This window comes from Cynocephalus volans, chromosome 11 (genome assembly GCF_027409185.1).
Source record: "Cynocephalus volans isolate mCynVol1 chromosome 11, mCynVol1.pri, whole genome shotgun sequence".
In the NCBI taxonomy this organism is placed as follows: Eukaryota; Metazoa; Chordata; class Mammalia; order Dermoptera; family Cynocephalidae; genus Cynocephalus; species Cynocephalus volans.
The window spans coordinates 57523550-57544625 of NC_084470.1; the positions used below are offsets into that span (position 1 = coordinate 57523550).

Consider the following 21076-nt stretch of genomic DNA (forward strand, 5'->3'; position numbering starts at 1 on the left):
ATATGAAACAAGAGTTAAGAACAAAAGCAATCTTAATAGTTTTTCTTCCCCCCTTGGCCACCACCATCTTCTTAATAGAGTTTAAAGAAAAATTTCCTTCAATACTCAAGTCAAGAAGGCTAACAGGCTATGACCCAGCAGCTCCATTTCCATGGATAGACCTTAAAGAAACATATGTAAGAGACGTGCAAAGATATTAACTGTGACATTAAAAGCAAAAAAAAACTGGAAATACAAGGGTCCATCAGTAGGAAAATACGTAAATAAATTGTTAAATGATGAAAAACTTTACAGCAGTTAAAAATAAATGTTTATCAATATACGGATTTAATTTAAAAATAAGAGTAAAAAAGAAAATGCAGACATATATATACAGAGGAATATTATACTATTTCTAAAAACTTATAAAAATCTACACAGAACTCAGTATATTTTAAAATGTAGAAACACTATTATAGCCTCAGCTGCCTCAGAGATGAGAAGAAAGGGGATTGCTTTCTAAATTTTACTGCAGCCAGCAGCATGATGGTTAAGAGCAGAGAGAGGAGCTAGACTACAACTCATTTCCATTGCCTCCTGGGTAAATCTGTAACTAAACTCTCTGTGTCTTAGTGTGTTCTCATCTGTAAGAGGGAAAATCACTGTACCTAGTTTAAGAGCTTATTTGTAAGAATGAAATGAGTTAATTTGTCATGTGCCTGCAAGAGTGCTTGGCACACAGTTACACTACATATATTCTCTAAAAAAAGAATTAAAGCAAACAAGACCGTCTAAAGAACATTTGTTGATCTTCAGTGGTACAAATAAGGGTATTTGTTATAAACTGTCCTTTTCTGCATTTTTAAATGGCCCTTTTCTGCATTTTTAAATGGCCCTTTCTAATGCTTTTTGCTATGTATACCTCCTTATGGAATTAGATTCTCTATAATTAATTCACTCAAATTAATTTGTACTTACTGACATAACGTTTTAAACCATTATACTTTTATCACCACCTCCCATTGTGTCTTCTGTCTCCCAACCTAAACAGTAAAATTGCTGTCACTTACAGTTCTTAAGAGTATTAGTTCCTACAAAGTACAGGAATAAGCTAACTGCAAAATAAATTACAGGGGGATTTGCTGACTAACATCCATAACCCTCTAGCCCCTCCACAGCCGTTGCACTAAGATTAACAAGTCTTGGGATAGGCCCAAAAATGTGCATTTTTACTACGGATCCAGCCAGGTGGTTCTGAGGCAAGTGATCCAAAGAGCACACTTTTGAGAAACAGTGCTCTAGTGAAGAGATCCTCAAAAAAATAAAAGGAAGGGAAATTTCTTTTTAAAAATAACACAAAGTTCTTGTCCCAGCTGAGAGTCCCTTTAGTAACAGAATCCCCCCACCCCCTGCACCCAGAGTAAATCAGGTGAGAAAGGTTTAAAAAAAAGGCTCTCAACTACAGTTTCATTAAATGAAAAGACCATCTGAGATCACTCCTTTCTCACTCTTGGGTTGCCTATTACCTTTCAAAACTCACCTTACACACCAAAGAGAGTTTTCAGAGATTTTAAGAGCACTTACAGAGTCTAGAGTTCCAAACAAAACACAAACCAATGATGAAAGATTAAAAATGTATATCAAACTTAAGTGACTAACAGAAAAGAAATATTTATTTGTACTTAGGAGTTTTACAGTCTGAAAAACTATTAGTCCAGGTGTTTTCAAGAATACCTCAATAGTTCTCAGCACCAATTCTAATCTCTATGAATCTGAAACAAAAATAGCAACCACACTTCTTTTCCAGTAATATCTTATCTGATCCTGGATTTCTCTGGTAGTATAACTTTTTAAACCTCACTCAGAAAAGCTACCTCCTTTATTAAAATTTTCATTGTTAATGCTGAAAGAAGAATAGAACACTTACTGAATCCTTCTTACGAGACCGTTCCTTCTTCATTTTCCCTCCCGCTGCTCTGATGCTCACTCTGTTTTCTCCTCCCAGGTAACCCCGGCAATTGGCTGACCCACAGAAACATTTCTGGGCTTCTTTTCTGTTCAAGGAGCAAAGGAAAGAAGTCAGTTACATGGAAGTAAACCATACAAAAATGTCAACAATATAACAATTACATACAAGAGAGAAGTCATACCAACTTAAAGAAAATTTAAAAAACAGCAACATTAAATAATAACCTTAAGAGACTCCAATAAATCTGCTACTATCTAACAGAAATGCCTGAAAATTGCTCTTAAAAAATACTCATTCTTCTTCTACTCGTTAGACAAACCTAGCCTAGTAATTTCTCCATTTTAAGAGAATATAATATATGAGAACAAGAGATCATACACATATTTGCACTAAGAACAGAATTGCTTAAATAGTTCAGACAACTATTACTTATATGTAAATGTTTAATTTGCACATTGAACAAACAAAATGCATTATTATAAGTATATGTAAAATGCTTTATTAGTACAGGATACTTAAAGGGAAACATTTGATTATTAAAAGTTATCATCACATAAGGATGAGACACTATAACAACAAATAAAGTAATAAATAAATGTAACCAGAGAGGCAAAGGAGAGTGGTGGAAAAGAACACAGGCCTTAAGTCTATATACCTGAATAGAAAGCACCTCTGCCATTTATCAGTGACCAGAGCTACCTGAAGAAAACATGAAAGAGTATTCTAAAAATAAACTAAGATTTAGTATATGACAGTAGCAACTGGGGCAGAAAAATAAATTATTCAATAATTAGAGCAGAGATTCACAAAGAGCAGTTGATATCCGGTTTCTTTTCCCTCAAAGAGGGAAAAAAGCACAGAGAAAAAATGAAGCCCTATACCAGGCTGCACGCATCCCTTGAATACGTGACAAGAGAAGCAGATAATCAGAACAGAAAAAAAAACCATCTGGCATTTGTCTTGAATTATAACTAGATAATCAGTTTCAGAACTGAAAGAATCTCAGAGTTCACCAAGTTCTAAGAGATGAAGCATGAAACATGAAGGAGTATTCTGAAACAGCTTTACTGCCTGAGTATCAGTGACCAACACCAGACTAGGAAAGTAAAGGAATTAAATCCCTGTCACATGGTAGCATTAAAAGAATTAAAATACCCAGAAAAATCTGCATCTGTGTGTGCTTTTTAGTGTAAACACCAGAAGGTATTAATTCATACAGGTATAAGCTGGGAGGGAAAACTTTGAGTTTTGTACTTAACTTGAAATTTCTATCCTTTTAACTATATTGTTTTTTGTTTTTGTTTTATAAAAAGATGACCGGTAAGGGGATCTTAACCCTTGACTTGTTGTTGTCAGCACCATGTTCTCCAAAGTGAGCTAACCAGCCATCCCTATATAGGGATCCAAACCTGTGGCCTTGGTGTTATCAGCACCACACTCTTCCAAGTGAGCCACGGGCCGGCCCCTATTATTGGTTTCTTAATTATTAGAAATCATCTTGTGCAAGGCACTGGCCCTGGGGACCCACAGAAAATTTATAAAACTAACTGAAGAAAAAAGGAAACTATATAAAGCACCACTTTATTACTAATATTTTAGGAAGCATCTCTAGAAGTTAAGGACTTATTCTTAACAGCAAAATCACAAAACCATTATCATGTTAAGAAGTTAACTCCTTAACAATTTATATCAAACTAAATATCCAAATTTCTTCTATTATCTCAAATACTTTTTAACCAATTAATTTTACTCCAAATAATGCCCAAACACCACAATTATGTCTCTTAATCTGAAGGTTCACCCTCCATCTTTGTTTTTCTGCCAAATTATTTAAATAGCCAAGTCATTTGTCCTACACAGTTTCCCCAAGTCTGTATTTTGTTGACTGCATCCCTGTAGTGTCATTTATTTGTTCCTGTTTCCTATATTTCCTATAAATTAGTAGTTAGATCTGATCTAATTCAGATTCAAAATTTCTTTCAGCAAAACTGTTTCACAAGTAGTATTGTGTTCTTTCATCAGGAGACAGACATTAGCTGTCTTTTTGTGATACTGGCAGCTGCCATAACCACTGTTTAGATCCATTACTTCACTAGGTGTGGCAAAATAGTGATACTGTTACTACTTCATTTATTAACTAGAATACCTCTACAAAGAACTTCCTCTCAGCAACTATCTGGTTTAACCTGAAGCAGAATGCACTTGCAAAAAGTAAGAAAAATTCTTCATTTTTTCCTTTTTAAACTAGTTTTCAAAATCATGAATTAGTTCTTCAATTATGACTAATGTAGTTTTATTTTTAAAACATCATAAAAACTCATGAATTTTACGTTTTTCAAATCACCTCAGTTGTTATACTTATTAACGCTTAAGTGTTAATAAGAACTCCTTCACCTTTTGTTTTAGGAGTGTTCTTTGCTATTGCATCAGTTACTGTTCCTGGTGGACAGAACTAGGCAACAAATTATTTTTAAGGGTACAAAATAGATAAAGATTAGTCATAAGTTGATAGCTGTTAAAGTTGAATGATGAATACACAGGAATTTATTATACTATTCTCTTTACACATTCACACACAGTTGGCATTTTTATTATAAAGTTTTTAAAAATTACATAAAAAGCATAGTTACACAGATAAGACAGCATAAAGCTGGGAGGAAAATTACGTAGTTCCTGTACAATACCTCTTAATGGCCAGAAGGGTCATATGGTAGGAAAAATAAACAAATCCAAAATAGTACGCTACAGACAAGAGTTGACAGTAAATATGAGGGTACTTCAAAAAGTTCATGGAAAGATTCATATTATCTTTCAATTCTATTTTTCCACAAACTTTCTGAAGTACCCTCATATAACTAAGTAATTCACATCAAAGTTTTATACCCATACCTCTAAATCTGAACAGCTTATTTCCCCATCAGAAGCAGCAATATAAAGTAGAAATAACACTTACCCATATCTTTGGAATTGATAGTCAAATGTTAACTCTGAGCCTGATGGAACCAGTTTGGTGGTAAAAAACCCAACCCTCAGTTGTCCATTCACAGTCCACTGAGATGTTGTTTTTAAAAGAAAAGAAATGAAATTAGTAACAGATTAATTATGTGTGTGTATGTGTAAAGATCATCATCATCTGCTTTAATTACACATGTGGCTCTTTAGGCAATAAAGGTTTTTCCAGAAAACAAATGAGAAATTTCTTTCTTCAAATAAACTAACATATTTGTGCTACTCTTATTTAATGGACTAAAAGATTTTACATATATATAATTTGCCTCTCCTACAAGTATCCACTACTTTAACTTATCTTAACACTCATTTCCATACAGTAAAGATCACCTGTACTAAAAACAGGCAAACAGCAGATGCTTGGTGTCAGTGAGTATCACAGGCAACTCTATATTATATTAAAAGTAACCACATTCTAAGATAAGATGGGACCTAGAACCTGGCAAACACTGATGCCAAAAGCTTAACTTTCTGAACTGGTGGTCATATGGCTGAGTGTAATAAAAGGGAAGGGAAGCATCAGAACAGGTGCATAAAACTCAAGAATTAAAATAGTGACAGTTACACAGGAGGTAGACGGTGTAGTTCCAGAACATGTAAGCAAGTCAAGGACTGCAGAGCTCCAGTCCAGACCATTTGCACGTTACTGATGAAAAACCCAGACTTAAAGATTAAGAGACAGTACAGTGGGAGTATCACAGCTAGACATGTGGTTACCAGCTGCGACAGAAACCAGAACTTAGGTCGAATTATTCCAGACTGGATTCTCCTCTGTTATACAGCTTGGCTCTTAAAAGAGCCATACATAATATCTATTAGTGCACAGATCAAAAGGGCAAAAGATATCTGGGAGTTAAAAGCACTACTTCAATGTGAAAGATAATCAATGATATAAATTTATCTGGGAAGAGCAACCATAGCTTTCTTAACTTAAAAAAGTTACAATCCCTCTCTAGCCATTCAGTCCCTTATGAGGGTTATTAAAACAGTCAAATGTGGCACCTGGATAGGATCTGATAAAGAAACTGAATATGACAGTACATATTGAACTTAATCAAAATTAAAATTTAGTTTTGTATTTTGGCACCTTTGAAATAATATCTAAAATAATTACGAGCAGGGAGAGGTGACAACTAAATGCAATGTGAGTTCCTGTATTGGATCTTGGACCAGAAAAATGACAACAGATGTCAAAATTTAAATAAAATCGTTAGATTAGTTAATAATATTTTCTGGATCTGACAGTTGTATTATGGTCATGCACAACATTAATATTTGGGGAAGCTAGGCGAAGGGTGGTATACAGATGCATACTCTATTTTTGCAATGTTTCTATAAATCTAAACTTTTTCAAAATAAAATTTTTATAATAAAGTAGAATAGAAAAAGTAATTTAAAAAATTTATGAGTACATTTGATATAGGATCTAAAATTAAAGGACAGACAGCAACCTTTAACAAATATCTCAAACTCTAAATCCACCTCCACTTACCTTTTGGGTTTCACAGTTTGGTTCACAGCTATGATTCATGAAACGAGAACAATTTCCTTTTTGAGTAGCATCTATTATCTACGGAAGGAGAATAATTTAAAAGTTAAAAAATGAGACCTTAAAATTATTTGTGCATTTTGCAAAAGAAAAGCATTAAGGCAAATTTAAAATACACACACACACACACACACACACACACACACACGCGCGCGCACACCCCTGCGCCCCACCTTGCTTTAGGAGAACTCTCTCATACTACTTTACACGTCAAAGTGACAAGTATCTAACTGGTTCTTCTATAAAATCTGCTAACTAAACACATTTTACCTACAGGCAAAATTATCTCCATATCTATCAATGTCTCTTCCACTTACTTTTAGCAGTTTCTTATGTCCTATTACATTCCAATCTCATTTCGTGTGTGTAAAACTTCATTTTAAATGCCCTAGTGCCATAGATCTCAAAACTGAGTGTGTATCCAAATCCCCTGAACAGTGTGTTAACACTTGCTGGGCCCACCCCCCCACAGCTAGATAAAGCAGGACTGGGGATAGGTCCCTAGAAATTTCCACACTGAATGTAGAAGCAAATAAGAGAATCTAGCTGAATTCTATTAAATTAAAGAGATTTATAAAAGTGTAAAACAATGCCACTCTAAAAATATTTTTTTGAAAATAGCTATTTTTCATAACACCATGTTACTTGTATCAACAAGTAATGGGCTTATTATTGCTACTTTTAAATGGATTAATAAATATTTTTAAATTTCTCAGTTTTAATTTTTAATATGATAAATATTGATAATTATAACCCATACAAACTATATAAACCAAAGCACTTTTGGGATCATCAATTTTTAAGAGTTGTAATTTGAAGCATGTATGTTTATATTTACATATTTATGTGAGTATTTCCCTCCCTCTTCCATCCCTCTTTGTAAATAAATAGAAACTATTTATACTGTTCTGCCCCTCATTTTTGTTGCTTTATATATTTGAGATCAGTCAGTATCAAGGACTCTTTCAAACCCAACTTTTTCCAAATCTGTTTCAAGGCAAAACATCCATGCTGCTCACCTCATCGTTCTTCAGGGCCATGAAATAGTAGTGGATGTTTTTGTTTCGTGCATACTCCTTCACCCGAGCTTTAAACTCTTTATGATCAAGTACCTCTCCACAATATTCCAGGACAAAGGTGTTCCTGCAAAACAAAAAGAAGAAAATAATAGCACTCCCTGCTTAGGAGCTATATGGAAAATATATACATCCAGGCAAAAATAACAAATCTAAAGAAATACTGCAAAGTTAACACGGTTAATTGTCTCCTTCCTAACACTTTTCAAAGAATGTTGATTCTAAGAAGCTTTTATAATTTATAAATACTACCAAAATGCATATCCTTTCTCTGACTAGATATTAAAACAAATGTCCAAGTCTGTTGTATATCATGAAAAGAGTGATTCACAGCTGGGAAACAGCTCTGAAGAAGTCAGGAGGCACTGAAAAATTAGAGGCTTTTTATTCTAGAAAAAAAGAAGGCAACTTAAATATAGCAGCCCTTCTGCTGCCTTTACTATCAAAGGCCTGTAATGATGTTAAAGGTCAAACCCAATACCCTTTCTCCAACCACATTGTGAGTTCTCTCTAGCATTTGTCAGTTATTATGAATTAATCTGTCTTTGGCTTCTTTTAGTTCTGCACCCTTGATTGTTCTTTCCTTGGTTATTTATGTATTTCTTCTGTATTCAAGATGCTAAAATCTCAGTCTCTTCCTCCCTTTATTCTCTAAAAGTTCATTCTCACCAATGACTTCAACTACTACCTTTATGTAGACAAATGCTTCACTATGCTTTGCTCCCAAGTTCTGACCTGAAATGGCCTGCCTGGAAGTCATGCCCTGACACTAACCAAAGAGATTTTAAAAATGTAAATCGTGTGTATTTGTTTATAACATGCTGACATAATCAATGTACTTATTAAAAGAGGAGTTAACTCTGGCCAACTAAAAAAAAAATTAAATCCTCTTAATTTAGAAAATAAAGTAGTTAAAAATGAATGAGAAAAGAAGTTATAGTAAATATATGTGTATTTTTGCAGGAGTCCATCACAAACACATTTAGATCTCAATAATAAAAATCTGATTGCTCATGAATAAACCTAAAAAGTCAAACTCCTATCTTTATAACCAATACTTAAATTTTTCCTTTCAAAACCAACAAACATCATCTTGTAAGTAATACAGAATGAAGACAAAATTTGAGGTCCTACAATGTTGAACTTCCCACTTTCAGTCCCCTCCCTTGAGAAAAAGAAAAATGACACATCAAGCTGCCTTGTGAATTAAATGTGATAATGACTACAAGACACACATTATGCAGGATCCGGAACTTCACAGGAAAAAAAAAAATTTTCTATTCTCTCCCCTACCAAAATCCAAATTCTCAACCCTGAACTTGCTCATTTAAACCTGACTGATGCCATCTGACACAGGTATTGTGGTCCACTTTCCCAAATGTCCATCAACTGATGAATGGATAAACAAAATGTGGTATATCCATACAATGGAATATTATTCAGCCATAAAAAGAACTAAGTGCTGATACATACAACACAGATGAAACCTCAAAAACATGATGCTAGTGGAAAGAAGCCAGACACAAAAAGCCACATATTGTATAATTTCATTTATATGAAATCTCCAGAATAGGTAAATCCATAGAAACAAAAGGCAGTTTAGCAGTTGCCAGGCCAGGGAGGCAGGAAGAATGAGAAGATTCTGCTTAATGGGTACAAGGTTTCCTTTTTAGATGAATATGTTTTGGAAGCAGACAAAGGTGATGGTTACACAATATTGTGAATGGCAATGTATTAAATGGCACTGAATGGCACTAAATGGCACTGAATTGCGAACTTTAAAATGGTTAATATTATATTATGTGAAATTTATTTCAATTAAATGCCCCATTTAGTATCCAATAAACATTAAGCAAACCTGAGCAGCACTATCTTCCATTCCTACAACTGGTAGATTTCCTAACACTAAAGGGTTCCTGTAGGGATTTGCTTGTGTTTGTGGTGGGGTATGCCATAGTACTTTATCACTAACTAGAAGAATAACCATTAATAAACTTCCGTGTAACAGACAAATTACTTTCCTACAAAACATCTAACCAAGTTCAATGACACAAAGATGAAGAGAAGGGTGATAAAAACAGAACTTACGAAGGAAGATCTTTGGCAGCTCTCAAGCCCCAGCCTTTCTTTTCTGTGAGTATGACTTCCACATCCGCATGCTGTTTTCTCTGAAATCGTCTATTAGAACAATAATCCCCATTTGGACACCGAGAAGAACTGAAATGAAAAATGAGTGAAAATTAATTCTTTAAAGCAGCAAAAGTACCAAACCATCTTCACTAGGATGCATTAGGTAACTACACATATCCATATCTTTATTGCATAATCCGCATAAATGTGGTTAACCCCCAAGGGAGCCTACCTCAATAATTCTTTCCATCACAAAGGAGTTCCTTAGAATTGAGTATCTACATTGTTACTTAAACAGATCAGACCCACAATTCAACCCTGGCATCTGGTCACTATGAGAAAGGTTTGTGTACCACTCGCTGGGTGTTTAGAATACATTTCCAGGCTGCATGTAAGCTTGCAGTAATTGACAACTCTGCAGAGCTAACTTATTTTCTATCAGTGCACCTTCCCTTACATTCCACTCCAATCACCATTAATTTGGTATTTTGAATGCAGCTAACTACTCGATCTACATTTAAGAGAAAGCAAAGTCATTACTAAACATATACTTGTTCAAAGTAAATGAATTAACATGGCAAGGCTCCTTCTGTGGATCCTAAGGTAAAAATAATAAAATCAAACATCCACTGAATTCTTAATATTCCAAAGGTGGCAGATATAAAGGCTTTTAATGCCAATTAAGACTACAATAGAAATTATCAATCATTTTTAATACATTATTATTTATTGCCAAACCAGCAATAAACAACATTTTTATCTTTGCTCAAAGGAAGAAGAATTCACTTTAGAGTAAGGTATGAAGGAAAATTTTCAGGAGGGAGCAGGATTAAAGCAGAATCTCTAATGATACATAGGATATGGGCAGACAAGGAGAGCTAGAGATATAACTGTCCCTGCCTGTGTGCAGAAATAGGAACAAGGCCTATTTGGGGAAAGGGGAATAAATCATATGGATAACTTGATAAGGTGTGTTACTGAAGGATGGAAAGGCAGGCTGATGACATGCTATGAAGAACTCTGAATACAAAGCTAAGTTTAAACATAACCCTGAGGATAAAAACTATTAAAAGCTTGAGTGTGAGAATAACATGAAGAAAGAAATTCTGTACTTTATAGCTGTTTAGCAAGGTTAGCAGGAAAACCCAGAAGAATGCAGAGACTAAGGTAACATTATCAAATCAGAATAGTGCTAATCCTGTCTCCCCTTCTTACATCTGTACTGTTATCTCTATTTTTAGTTTGGATAAAGTGATTCCAAAAATGCCTCTCTTTTCTATTCTTTTGAGGTATACAAATTTTATTTTTGCAATACTATAACATGAACAAAAACAAATACTGAGTTTTGGGGAAAAACTTCATTAACATTAAAAAATAAGGTACCTACACTAAAAACTCCTTAACATTCTTGCCATGTTAAAAACAAGGATATGGGCTGGCCGGTTAGCTCAGTTGGTAAGAGCACAGCCTCATAACCCCAAGGTAACAGGTTCAGATCCTTGTACCGGCCAGCCACAAGAAAAAAAAACAAGGATACAATTTTTCAATCAGATTGGTAAAAAAAATTTATCAAGCATTTTTTAACACAAAGATGTTTACTCTTTATAAGAAAAATATGGAAGCAAACGTCTATCAACAAGATTAATAATTATGGATTAACTATGAGTAGAATACATAATGCAGCCAAGGGAAAGATTTAGGTAGGTCTATATGTGTAGCTCTGATTAAGTCTGATAACAAATCCAAGAATGTATATATAATAAGATTTTATATCTATGCATAAAAAGAGGAAAACATCTAACTATGTTGGCATAGACATTAAAAGTTTTCTGAAAAGACTACAAAGGGATTGGGGTTTGAGAGAGGAAGACATTTCACTTTATCCATTTTTAAAATGTTAGGGTTTTATCTCATTTTATAGTGAAAGCTAAAAAAAACACCAACATTTACATCCCAGGATACAAACATTACAAAAGGTAAAAGGGGACTGAATAAAAATTAATTTACAATGTTAGTATTAGAAATAAAACTACCAGGGCCGGCCCGTGGCTCACTTGGGAGAGTGTGGTGCTGATAACACCAAGGCCATGGGTTCGGATCCCTATATAGGGATGGCCGGCTAGCTCACATGGGAGAGCGTGGTGCTGACAACACCAAGTTAAGGGTTAAGATCCCCTTACCGGTCATCTTTAAAAAAAAAAAAAAAAAAGAAAGAAATAAAACTACCTTATTGAGCAATTAAAATGTGCCAGGTACTATAATCCAATGCACAATGCAAAGGAAATTTGTCTTATTAATATCTGTTTTCTATTATACATTGGGGATTTTATTGCTTATATATACTCATCCATAAGTAGGAGAAAGGTTAAATTTTACTCTTCATTAATAATTCTTTTTAATATTTAGAGATATTTAATAGGAACGTTGAGCAAATGCAGAGCATTCTAATTTACTTACCATTCAATCATGAGGAGACGATTAAGACAATCTTCCCCACATGCTATTTCACCTTGAGCTCTTTCATCTTTGGAAAGGGGTGTACACTCACATTGCATTCGCTTAATATCCCGATGGGATTTATTCTTCTTTCTATTGGGTAAAATTTCATAAAAACTGGTTAAATAAATCTCTTGGTAATATTATACATTTATATATATAATCAAATATCTGCTAAATCTCATTAGTTTCTCATTTAATGATTCCTGTAAGTCAACCATTCAAATGAAGAAAACATCTAATCCCTATCTTATGAGACTGAAAACCCTAAGAACGATATTGCAAAAAAGATGAGAGCAGCAACCTTAACCTTACCTTGGCAGATGGGAGGACAGGATGACTTCAAGTCTATCATTTTGGAACTCAGCTCTTATTTCCTAGTTCAGGTCAACTAAGCCTCAGATTCTGAGCAAAGTTCAAGTATTAAAGTCATATTGGCTCAGGAGAAAATAGGAAAGAAAATTCATAGGTTTCAAGTAGGGACACAGCTAGTTAATTAAAGTTAAGTTTAAGAATCAAATCTCATGGATGAACAAATAATAGTTATGATACAAGGCTGAGGAAGAAAAAGACTTGCTAAAAAAGTTTTTAATTAGTTTTAACTCAATCAAAATTTTTAGAAAATCCTTCAGTAACATCATGCTTGTATAAATCTTGCTTTAAAAGAAACTGAATTAACTTTTTAAAAATTGAAGTGTAATTACAGATAATCAGGCAAAGGTTTCAGAGAGCTAAACTTTCTCAATGTAGACAAACTTATTTTGGGGGAGAAAGGAAACTGTTCAAATCTAATTAGGTTCACTAAAAACCCATACCATTATTTTATTTCCCCCTCCTCTTTTTGGTGGCTGGCTGGTACGGATGCCAAGGTTTTCAAAGCAAAAACAAAAATGTGGTTATTTATTGGCCTTTCTGTTGAACTCTATTTTTGACCCTAGTCAAAATAAAATAAAATAAAATAATCAAGGATGGTCAAAAAAGATCTGCTTAAGATTTAGAGACTATAACTCTTCAATGACCAGACAGGGAAGAGAGTAGCTGCTCTAAGTGGCTATCTTAATCTCCTAACTCTAATCTACTTTAGTCTTCAACATACGTTCTATTCTAGTCCTAGTTTTATCAAGTACCTAAAGAGTACTGTGAGAGTTTCAACTAAGTTTATGTAAAAAGCATGATTCCTCTGGATCAACTCATGATACAATTCATTAATGAGTGTTATGAGTATACTTAGCCTAAAGATGACTAAAAATAAAATATGTATTTATAAGTACCTACCTATAATTTTGAAGAATAAACAGGCTTTATTTTGTATTGCTCTAGAAGGCCAAATTAGGACATTAGGGCACAGATTTTTGCAGGTCAGCCTATTATCATCAGATGTTAAAAAAATTTTTTTCATTATACTCATACTATTTTACAATAATTTGTCTTTTTGGTGGCTCCTAAATGCTTAGCATATAACAAGCACTGCAAAATGCTAATGTTTTGTGATGCTTCCCACTCCAAACAGTGGAAGCTCTCCTATGCCTCCACCAACCAAATCTATGTGCATACAGTCTTGTATGTACCTGACTCTCACTGCTAAAGAAAAGCCAGAGGATTGTTCTGATTAGTTTTATTTATATATTTTTAAAAAGACTCTGTAAGTTCAATCAGTCTACTCAAACAATTCCTACAGGGCCCTACTTAAAATACCAATATTTTATATTTAAATCTACCTTACAACTAGATGTAAACAGATTTAGCTGTAAGAGGCTTTCTATAACATAAAAAATAAAGGTTATTTCTTAATAGAAAAAACTCCTGGTGAGAAAATTTTAAAATAAAGGCTTTTACCTTATCCACAGTAGAAAATTCCTTCAATCTAACAAATTTTTGAATGCTCAAAAAAATGATGGCTAAGTTGATTCTTTGGAGGAAAATTTCTAAAAGGAGGGAGAGGGTAGTAGGAAAGTATAGTTTGGGTTTTTTTTTTTCTTCTTTAAAAGCATGTTCAACCTAAGTTTATATTTAGAAAATGAGAAGATTATTGAGGAGGGGTAAAAGTTAAAAACAGATTGAGAAGCTCTGCTCTAGATAATTATATTTTCATTACTCCTACTCTCATTATACTTTGTTTCTTGTTAGGGATTTTTGATAAACCATTTTAAAATGTTACTCTATTGCCAAATTTAATCTACTAGCAAAAGGCTAAACAAAAACTGACAAAAGAAAACTGTTCAAGTCTTGTTCAAGCTTTATAAAGTACCTAACGATATTTCATTCCACACATTTTTCAAAAAGTAAGGGAAAAAATCCAACAAAACCACTTTTTTCTTCTCTAAGAGCAGACTATTTTGCTGAGGTTTTATTTCCTGTCACACTTTCACATGTAAAATGAATCAGAGAAAAATTGGGCTATCCTAAAGTATAACTTTAGAACCAAAGAAGTAACAGAGAGAAAAGTTAGGCATCTGCTTTTCAAAAAATTTTTTTAAAAATTGGGGGAGGGAATCTGTACTATCAAATATAAATAGGTAAAAACACTTTCTAGATTATATTTTATTTCACAATTACACTTCATACGGTTAAGCTCATACAGTCTGAATTGTTTAAAAGCTAACTTTTTTTTTAAACAAAGAGTTTAAATTTGTCAAACAAGTATTAATCAGGCTTACCTTTCTGTTAAATAAACATTTTCTTCAATAAGATCAAAGTAACAAGGCATCTTCCCCTGCCTGGCACATTCCTTCCATCGCTGTGGGTCCCTGAAATCATCCATGATACAGGAAGGACCAACCAGCACTGAGCCTGGGGTCACTGATGTCTCTCCCTGCTCTACTTCCATTCTAACTTTTTTTCTGTCCTGAAGCTCACCATCGCTTTCAGAATCACTCTCCAATTCCGGCCTCCTTTTTTTAGGAGGCCCTCTATCTTTGATATCATTTTTTTCCAAGTTTTTTGAAAAATCTTTCTTTTCATTCACAGCTAAAGAGTCCTTATTGGAATTGCTGCTTATTTCAGGTGCTTGCACTGACCCCTTGTCCTTCTGAAGAGATAGAAGGAATTTACTGGACTGGCTGGAAAAGTGGGATACACTCCGTTGATCCCAGTTCTCCTCCTCTTCACGATCATCTGTTAGAGAATCCGGTACCTGTCCTTGAATTCGATCATACATAACCTCAGTTCCAGGAGGTCTACCTGCTGATCTTGGATCCCAGTAGCCATTGCCTTGCCAGTAATTACGTGTCCCACCATACTGTTCAGCATTTTGCTGATACTTGTGTCCACCACAGGCTCCATAGCTGCTGTCAGGTTGCTGATATGTGGTAGTAGGCTTTTCTTGTTGAGAGAAGTCCCACACTAAGTTTCTGAACTCTTCGGATGAGTGTAAGGCATCCACACGGGAGATCTCACAAGAAGAAAAACTCAACTCTGTTTTTCCCAGTCTACTATCTGGCCTGTTAGAGAAAGTGGTCTGCTGCCGAGACTTATTTGGGACATCTTCAAAATCAGAAGAATAAACTGGCAGCTCTTCTTGCTGCCTAGAAGATATTTTGGCTTTTACTATTTCCTCTGAATTCGGGTGACCTAAAAGGTCAGATTTCACATCTGTATGACTTGTACTATCAACCCCATCACTCTGAGGATGAGCAGTTTCAGGCAAGTGGTTATCTACGTGTTTTCTACTGGACTGTGTAAAGGAAATTTCTGGATTTTTCTCTGTTCCTTTATGAAGGAAGAACTTCTCTTGAGGACAGCCTTTACCTGCTATACTCTCAAATTTTTCCTCATATGAATGTCTCCTTGACTCCAATCTCTCATCTTCCCAGTGGTCAGAATAGTGTCTGTAACTCTGACTGCTCCGAGAAGAACAAGGACTTGTTTCTTCCATAGACAAGGTAGAATTCTTTGGCACAACCACAACAGACTGGAGACGGTTTCTTGGAATACTGCTATCATCAGAATCTGTATCTTCTGAGTCACTTTCATCACTTGAACTTTCAGAAGAACCAGAATAATCTTCATGGACAGTAGACACAATTTCTGGGGCATGACCACTGCTGTCACATTTTAAGGTATAAGTTACACCATCACTGTCTTCCATGGTTAAATTCAAGTCACAAGAAGAAAATACAACTTCTGAATCATCAGAAGCATGCACACGTCCTCTTCTTCCTTCTTCATCTAAAGAGATTTCTGGTCTCCCTCTTCTATCAGGCAATACGGAATTCCCTCCTTCTTGGGCCTCTTGCAAACATTTCCCAGGTAACCCATTATTATGCCTGTTTTCCCAGGAAGCAAATCCCTTTCCTGAATCAGGAAGGCCACTACCTACTTCTACTATTGCTTCTTTCCCTGAATGCTTTAAAAACTCTGTGTTTTTCTTATTCTTTAGCACTGCATCCAGAATTGGAGATGTGTTCTCTCCACACTGCAAGAGGGTTAAACCATCCACTTTTATTCCTGGAAGACTCTGAAGAGATGAAGCAATACCTGAACTCCCTATAGGATGATACAAGTCATCAAAATGATTAACAGAAGCTGAAGTACTGCTACCAACGCCCTGCTTATATTCTTCACATGCTAATTTTGAGTACTGATCTGTCATATTTCTATTATCACATATGACTGTTTTTGATTCCAAGTGCACATTCATAAAGCTATTTGAAGAAGTCTTAGTAACTGAAGGCTCAATATTTTCATCTTCAGAATAACACAAAGAAGTGTTGCTGTCATTTGAAGTACAATATATATCTGAATCTTTGGTTTTGCAGCAAGAAACTCTCATATCAACTGGTTCTGTAACTACTGTTTTGGAATAATCTACAGTCATAACTGGCAAAGACATGAGCTTATCTTGGTGTGTTGACACCAAAAGTCCTATTTCTCTAAACGGGCTTTCTGACTTACTATGCTGCATGCAAGTATCATCCAAGTCTTTTTCTTTGCATCTACTAATATTCTGAAATCCATTTGATGAAAGCATACATTCTTTGATCAAAGGGGACACCTCCGATCCAGTCACACTATCATCAGAAGTTATCAAAACAGCATCGGTTTTAGAAGTGCAAAATGTTGCCAAATCAGATTCTGCCCCAGGAGATCCGTTTACATTTAATTCTATGGGACAAAAATTTCTTAACTGATCTTTCTTCACTTTAGATAGAGAGTTTAATTCCTTAATACTATCACGGCTATCATGTCCTATAAATTCAGACTTAAAAATAGTTGATTCATCTAGCTTTTTAAAAGTAGGTGAATCATTTAATCGATTTGATGGAGAGGGAGACCCAGTCTTTTCTCTTTCAGGAATATTACTAATCATTCTTAATTCACTACCTTTTGAACAAGGAGTCTGTAAACTACAAGAATAAGACTGTTTGACTTCCTCATTTAATTCTGTACAACAGAAAGAATTTTTAAATTTATCAGACTTCGGTATAGATTTTGAAGGGGCAGATTTATAACGGGAAGCACTATTATCGTGCTTGGAATATGATGACCCCCGTCGGAATCCCAGTTCATTGGGGGGAGAACAACATCTTTTCATTGTTTCACTTTCTGAAGTCCTTTTGGATTCTCTTTCTAGTTTTGAAGAATACTTTCCTCTTCTCTCCACCTCTAAGTAAGAGGTCTCAGTTTTACAGTCCCGATCAGATTTAGAATAGGATGATGAAGTCCTTAGGTCTCTGTAAGAGGAGGAATGAGATGAGGTGCGCCTTGAATATGTCTTCTTATACTCATCTTCTGAGTCGGAACTCTCTCGTGCCCTGTTATCTGTATATGGCCGAGAATAGCGTATCCTCTCTCGATAAGGGGAACTCCTATGGTAGCGACGATCAGAGTCATAATAATAAGACCGTTCTGACCGGGAATAGGATAAACTAGTTCTACAGCCTCTGTCAGATCTCGAACGAGATCTGCTCCGCCTTCGCTCTCTTTCTGATCTACATCGGGAAGATACATACCGAGTATCTCTTTCAAGTTTTGAGTAGCAAAAAAATTTATCATCTCTCTCTGTTTTAGATCGTGAAGATTTCCCTAAATCCTCACTTTTTAAAGGTGCTGAGCACTTTTTTAAATCTCTTTCCTTTTCAATGCTTGCCGAAAATTTTAAATCATGTGATCTTTGACTTGAGGAAGTCCGTACAGAATCTTCATCAGATTCTGAACCAAGGAAGGTACCTTCAGACTGTGAGGATTTCTTTTTAGAAACTGTTTTTTTAGAGCTCAGACTGATCTTAGAACTATCTGGAATTTCTTCTTCTTTCCCAATATGGGAATCTTCTTTTTGTGAGGCAACAGCTGCTTGCTCATTCAAAGTTTGAGTTATGTGTTCTTCTGAACTATTAGATACAGTGTCCTGCTTAGTATCCACTTCTAGAGATTCTGGTACAATTATAACTGGTGGTTCTTTCAGAGCTCTAACTGTTACATCTACTGGTAAGGGTACTGGTGCTGTCATTAGAACTGTTGTTTGCATGTGTGGCAAAGCCACTGGCTCTGTTATTGGTGCTGGTGGTGATGATGTTGTAGCTTGGGGAGGGGGAGGGGGAGGAGGTGGTGGGGGAGGTGGTGGAGGTGGAGATGAGGGTGGTGAGTCTACAGTTGTTGATTCTGCTATGACTGCTGGTAACTGTACAGTGGGAGGAGGTGGAGATGCTATTGTTGCGGTAGTAGCCAGCAGTGGCCTGGACGTTACATGAAGCAGATGTTTCTTGAAATGAATTTTGCCCAATTCTACTCTTGATTTTGGTGGGGAAGACTCTTCTGTAGTAGATAAAGTATCTCCAATGTCTATTTTAATTTTAGGAGTCGAGTCTACTTGAAGAGGTACAGCCAGAGAATTTGGAGTATCATTTTGCTTTTCATTGCCAAGTGCGGTGAGAAACCTATTCTGCAAAGTTTTCTTTGTAAGGCTGAAGCTGAATGACACCTTCTGTCGTCCCTGTTCCTCCAAATTAACTTTTGTCTTGGTGCCTTTGGGCAAAAAGCGACTAGAAGCAACACCTTTGAACATTGGTCCTTTGATGAAACCTGTTTTCTGCACATTTTCAATCTTTGCCTATAAATGAATGAAGCAAGCAATTATTACCACAATAAATAGCTACTTTCAAGTGGCTAGCATCACACTTAAAATGTTTATCGGTCAGCAAAAGGAAAAGCCCTTTTTAATAATAGTATGAATTTCACTAAGCTACATAAGGATTTTTAAAATTCTTTATTATGCAAATTTTCAAACATACTCAAAAGTATAGAGAGTAGTATAATAAACCCCTAGGCATCCACTCCCAGCCTCAACAATTACCCACACGTTTTCATTCTTGTTTTCTGTTACATAAAAAATTTCACCCAGTTTTATAACTATTTTCCAGGTAGCATTTTTTTAAACAAGATTTTTTTTTAAAAAAACCTGATATGTATTTAAAGGATGTGTATAAACGGCAATAGCTAACATCTCAGTACTCAAAATAATTTGTTGTTCTGTTCTGAGAAGAAACATCACAGGTCATCAAAACCAGTAGCCTTCTGGCATCATACAGAATCAGTTGGGTGTGTGATAAAAATACAGATCTGTGATCCACACTCTAGAGAATATCAATTCAATAGCTCTAAGGTAAAGCAAGGTTTGTTTTGGTTTGGTTTTGGAAACAAGCACCACAGGCAATTCTGATAAAATTCCTAGGTTTAGAAAACCACTGGTATAGAGCAGCTTCTCACCTCACTCATTTTACAGGTGAGGTAACCAAATAAGGACCAGGCCTTCCACTTTTCTGGAAATTATTTTGCCCTGGCATATCACCACTGATTCTGCCTGGGCTGAAGAAAGAACATAAGAAAAAATCTATAGTAACAAACACAAGCCTAAATTAAAGATGGTATACTTGCCATCTGGAAATTTTTCTAATTGATGTTCTTTAATCAACTTTGGCTATTTAAAAGAATAATTTTCTCCTTTCAATATAGCAAAACCTGAAATCAGTTTTCAAAATTATATAGTAACCACTGAAGTGGGTAAGTGTTTTAACATGCATTATCATAAAGCAGTGGTTTTCAAATATTTTAGGAAACAGAATCCACTTTTTAAATTAAACTTTACATGGAAGCTCAATACATAAAAACAGGTAAAATCTGTCTCCAGAACTGCCAGCTTTCTCTACCTTTCCTAAAGCTCCTAGAGCTCTGAAGTTTAAAAACCATTTTCTTGAGATACTGTAATGAGTTATTCACTGGAGTGAGTTACTATAGATCCAAAAACAAAATTAAGGAAAACAATCACTTCGTTTGACATTCAAAATGACACCTAAGTTTTGAATGTTTTCAGCTTTAATCCAATCTCCAAAATATATTTAGAGGTCAATCCCATAATGACTGAATGACTAGTTAAATTATACTTACTTCATTTTCTTCCTCTCTATTTCCATTCAGCCAAGAAAACATGCAAAAGAATAAAAAAGAAATCATAAGTACTTAAAACTGATTGAAATCAACATTGTTTTTATTAAAATTTGGTATACTTACTACCTACAGGTATATTCTACATGGACTATCCATTCCTTCATAGCCTCAGTTACATTTAGTAACAAGTATTTACTGAAGATAGTGCCAGGCACTCTGCTAAGTGCTGGAGATCAAAGGTAAATAAAGCAGAATCACTGCCCTTATGAAGCTTAAGGTTTCCTATAAGTTACAAGACATAATTTTGTTACAAAAGTAATTCCAACATTATGGAGTAAATACAAGGCTAGAAATACATACAGTGTAGCAGGTAAAGAAGATGATTAGCAATTTAGCAGAAGGATACTAATACAAGGACTCTTTCCTAAAGAGAGGATTTGTTTTTGAGGAATATATTTGTGGGGACATCCCAAGCAGAAGGAGATC

At 35.0% G+C, this 21076-nt stretch overlaps 1 protein-coding gene across 1 annotated transcript in view; it reads right to left on the reverse strand.

Moving 5' to 3' along the window:
* SETD2 (SET domain containing 2, histone lysine methyltransferase) overlaps positions 1-20608 on the reverse strand; it is a 79186-nt gene extending 58578 nt beyond the window's left edge. Inside the window, exons 1-8 of the mRNA XM_063113877.1 lie at positions 20591-20608; positions 14866-19256; positions 12170-12301; positions 9671-9799; positions 7526-7649; positions 6450-6527; positions 4902-4999; positions 1907-2033 (exon numbers count right to left, since the gene is read on the reverse strand). Coding sequence (XP_062969947.1) covers positions 1907-2033; positions 4902-4999; positions 6450-6527; positions 7526-7649; positions 9671-9799; positions 12170-12301; positions 14866-19211 — 5034 coding nt within the window. The 5' untranslated portion in view covers positions 19212-19256; positions 20591-20608. The remainder of the gene's footprint in view (positions 1-1906; positions 2034-4901; positions 5000-6449; positions 6528-7525; positions 7650-9670; positions 9800-12169; positions 12302-14865; positions 19257-20590) is intronic.
* Between the last annotated feature and the right edge of the window lie 468 nt (positions 20609-21076).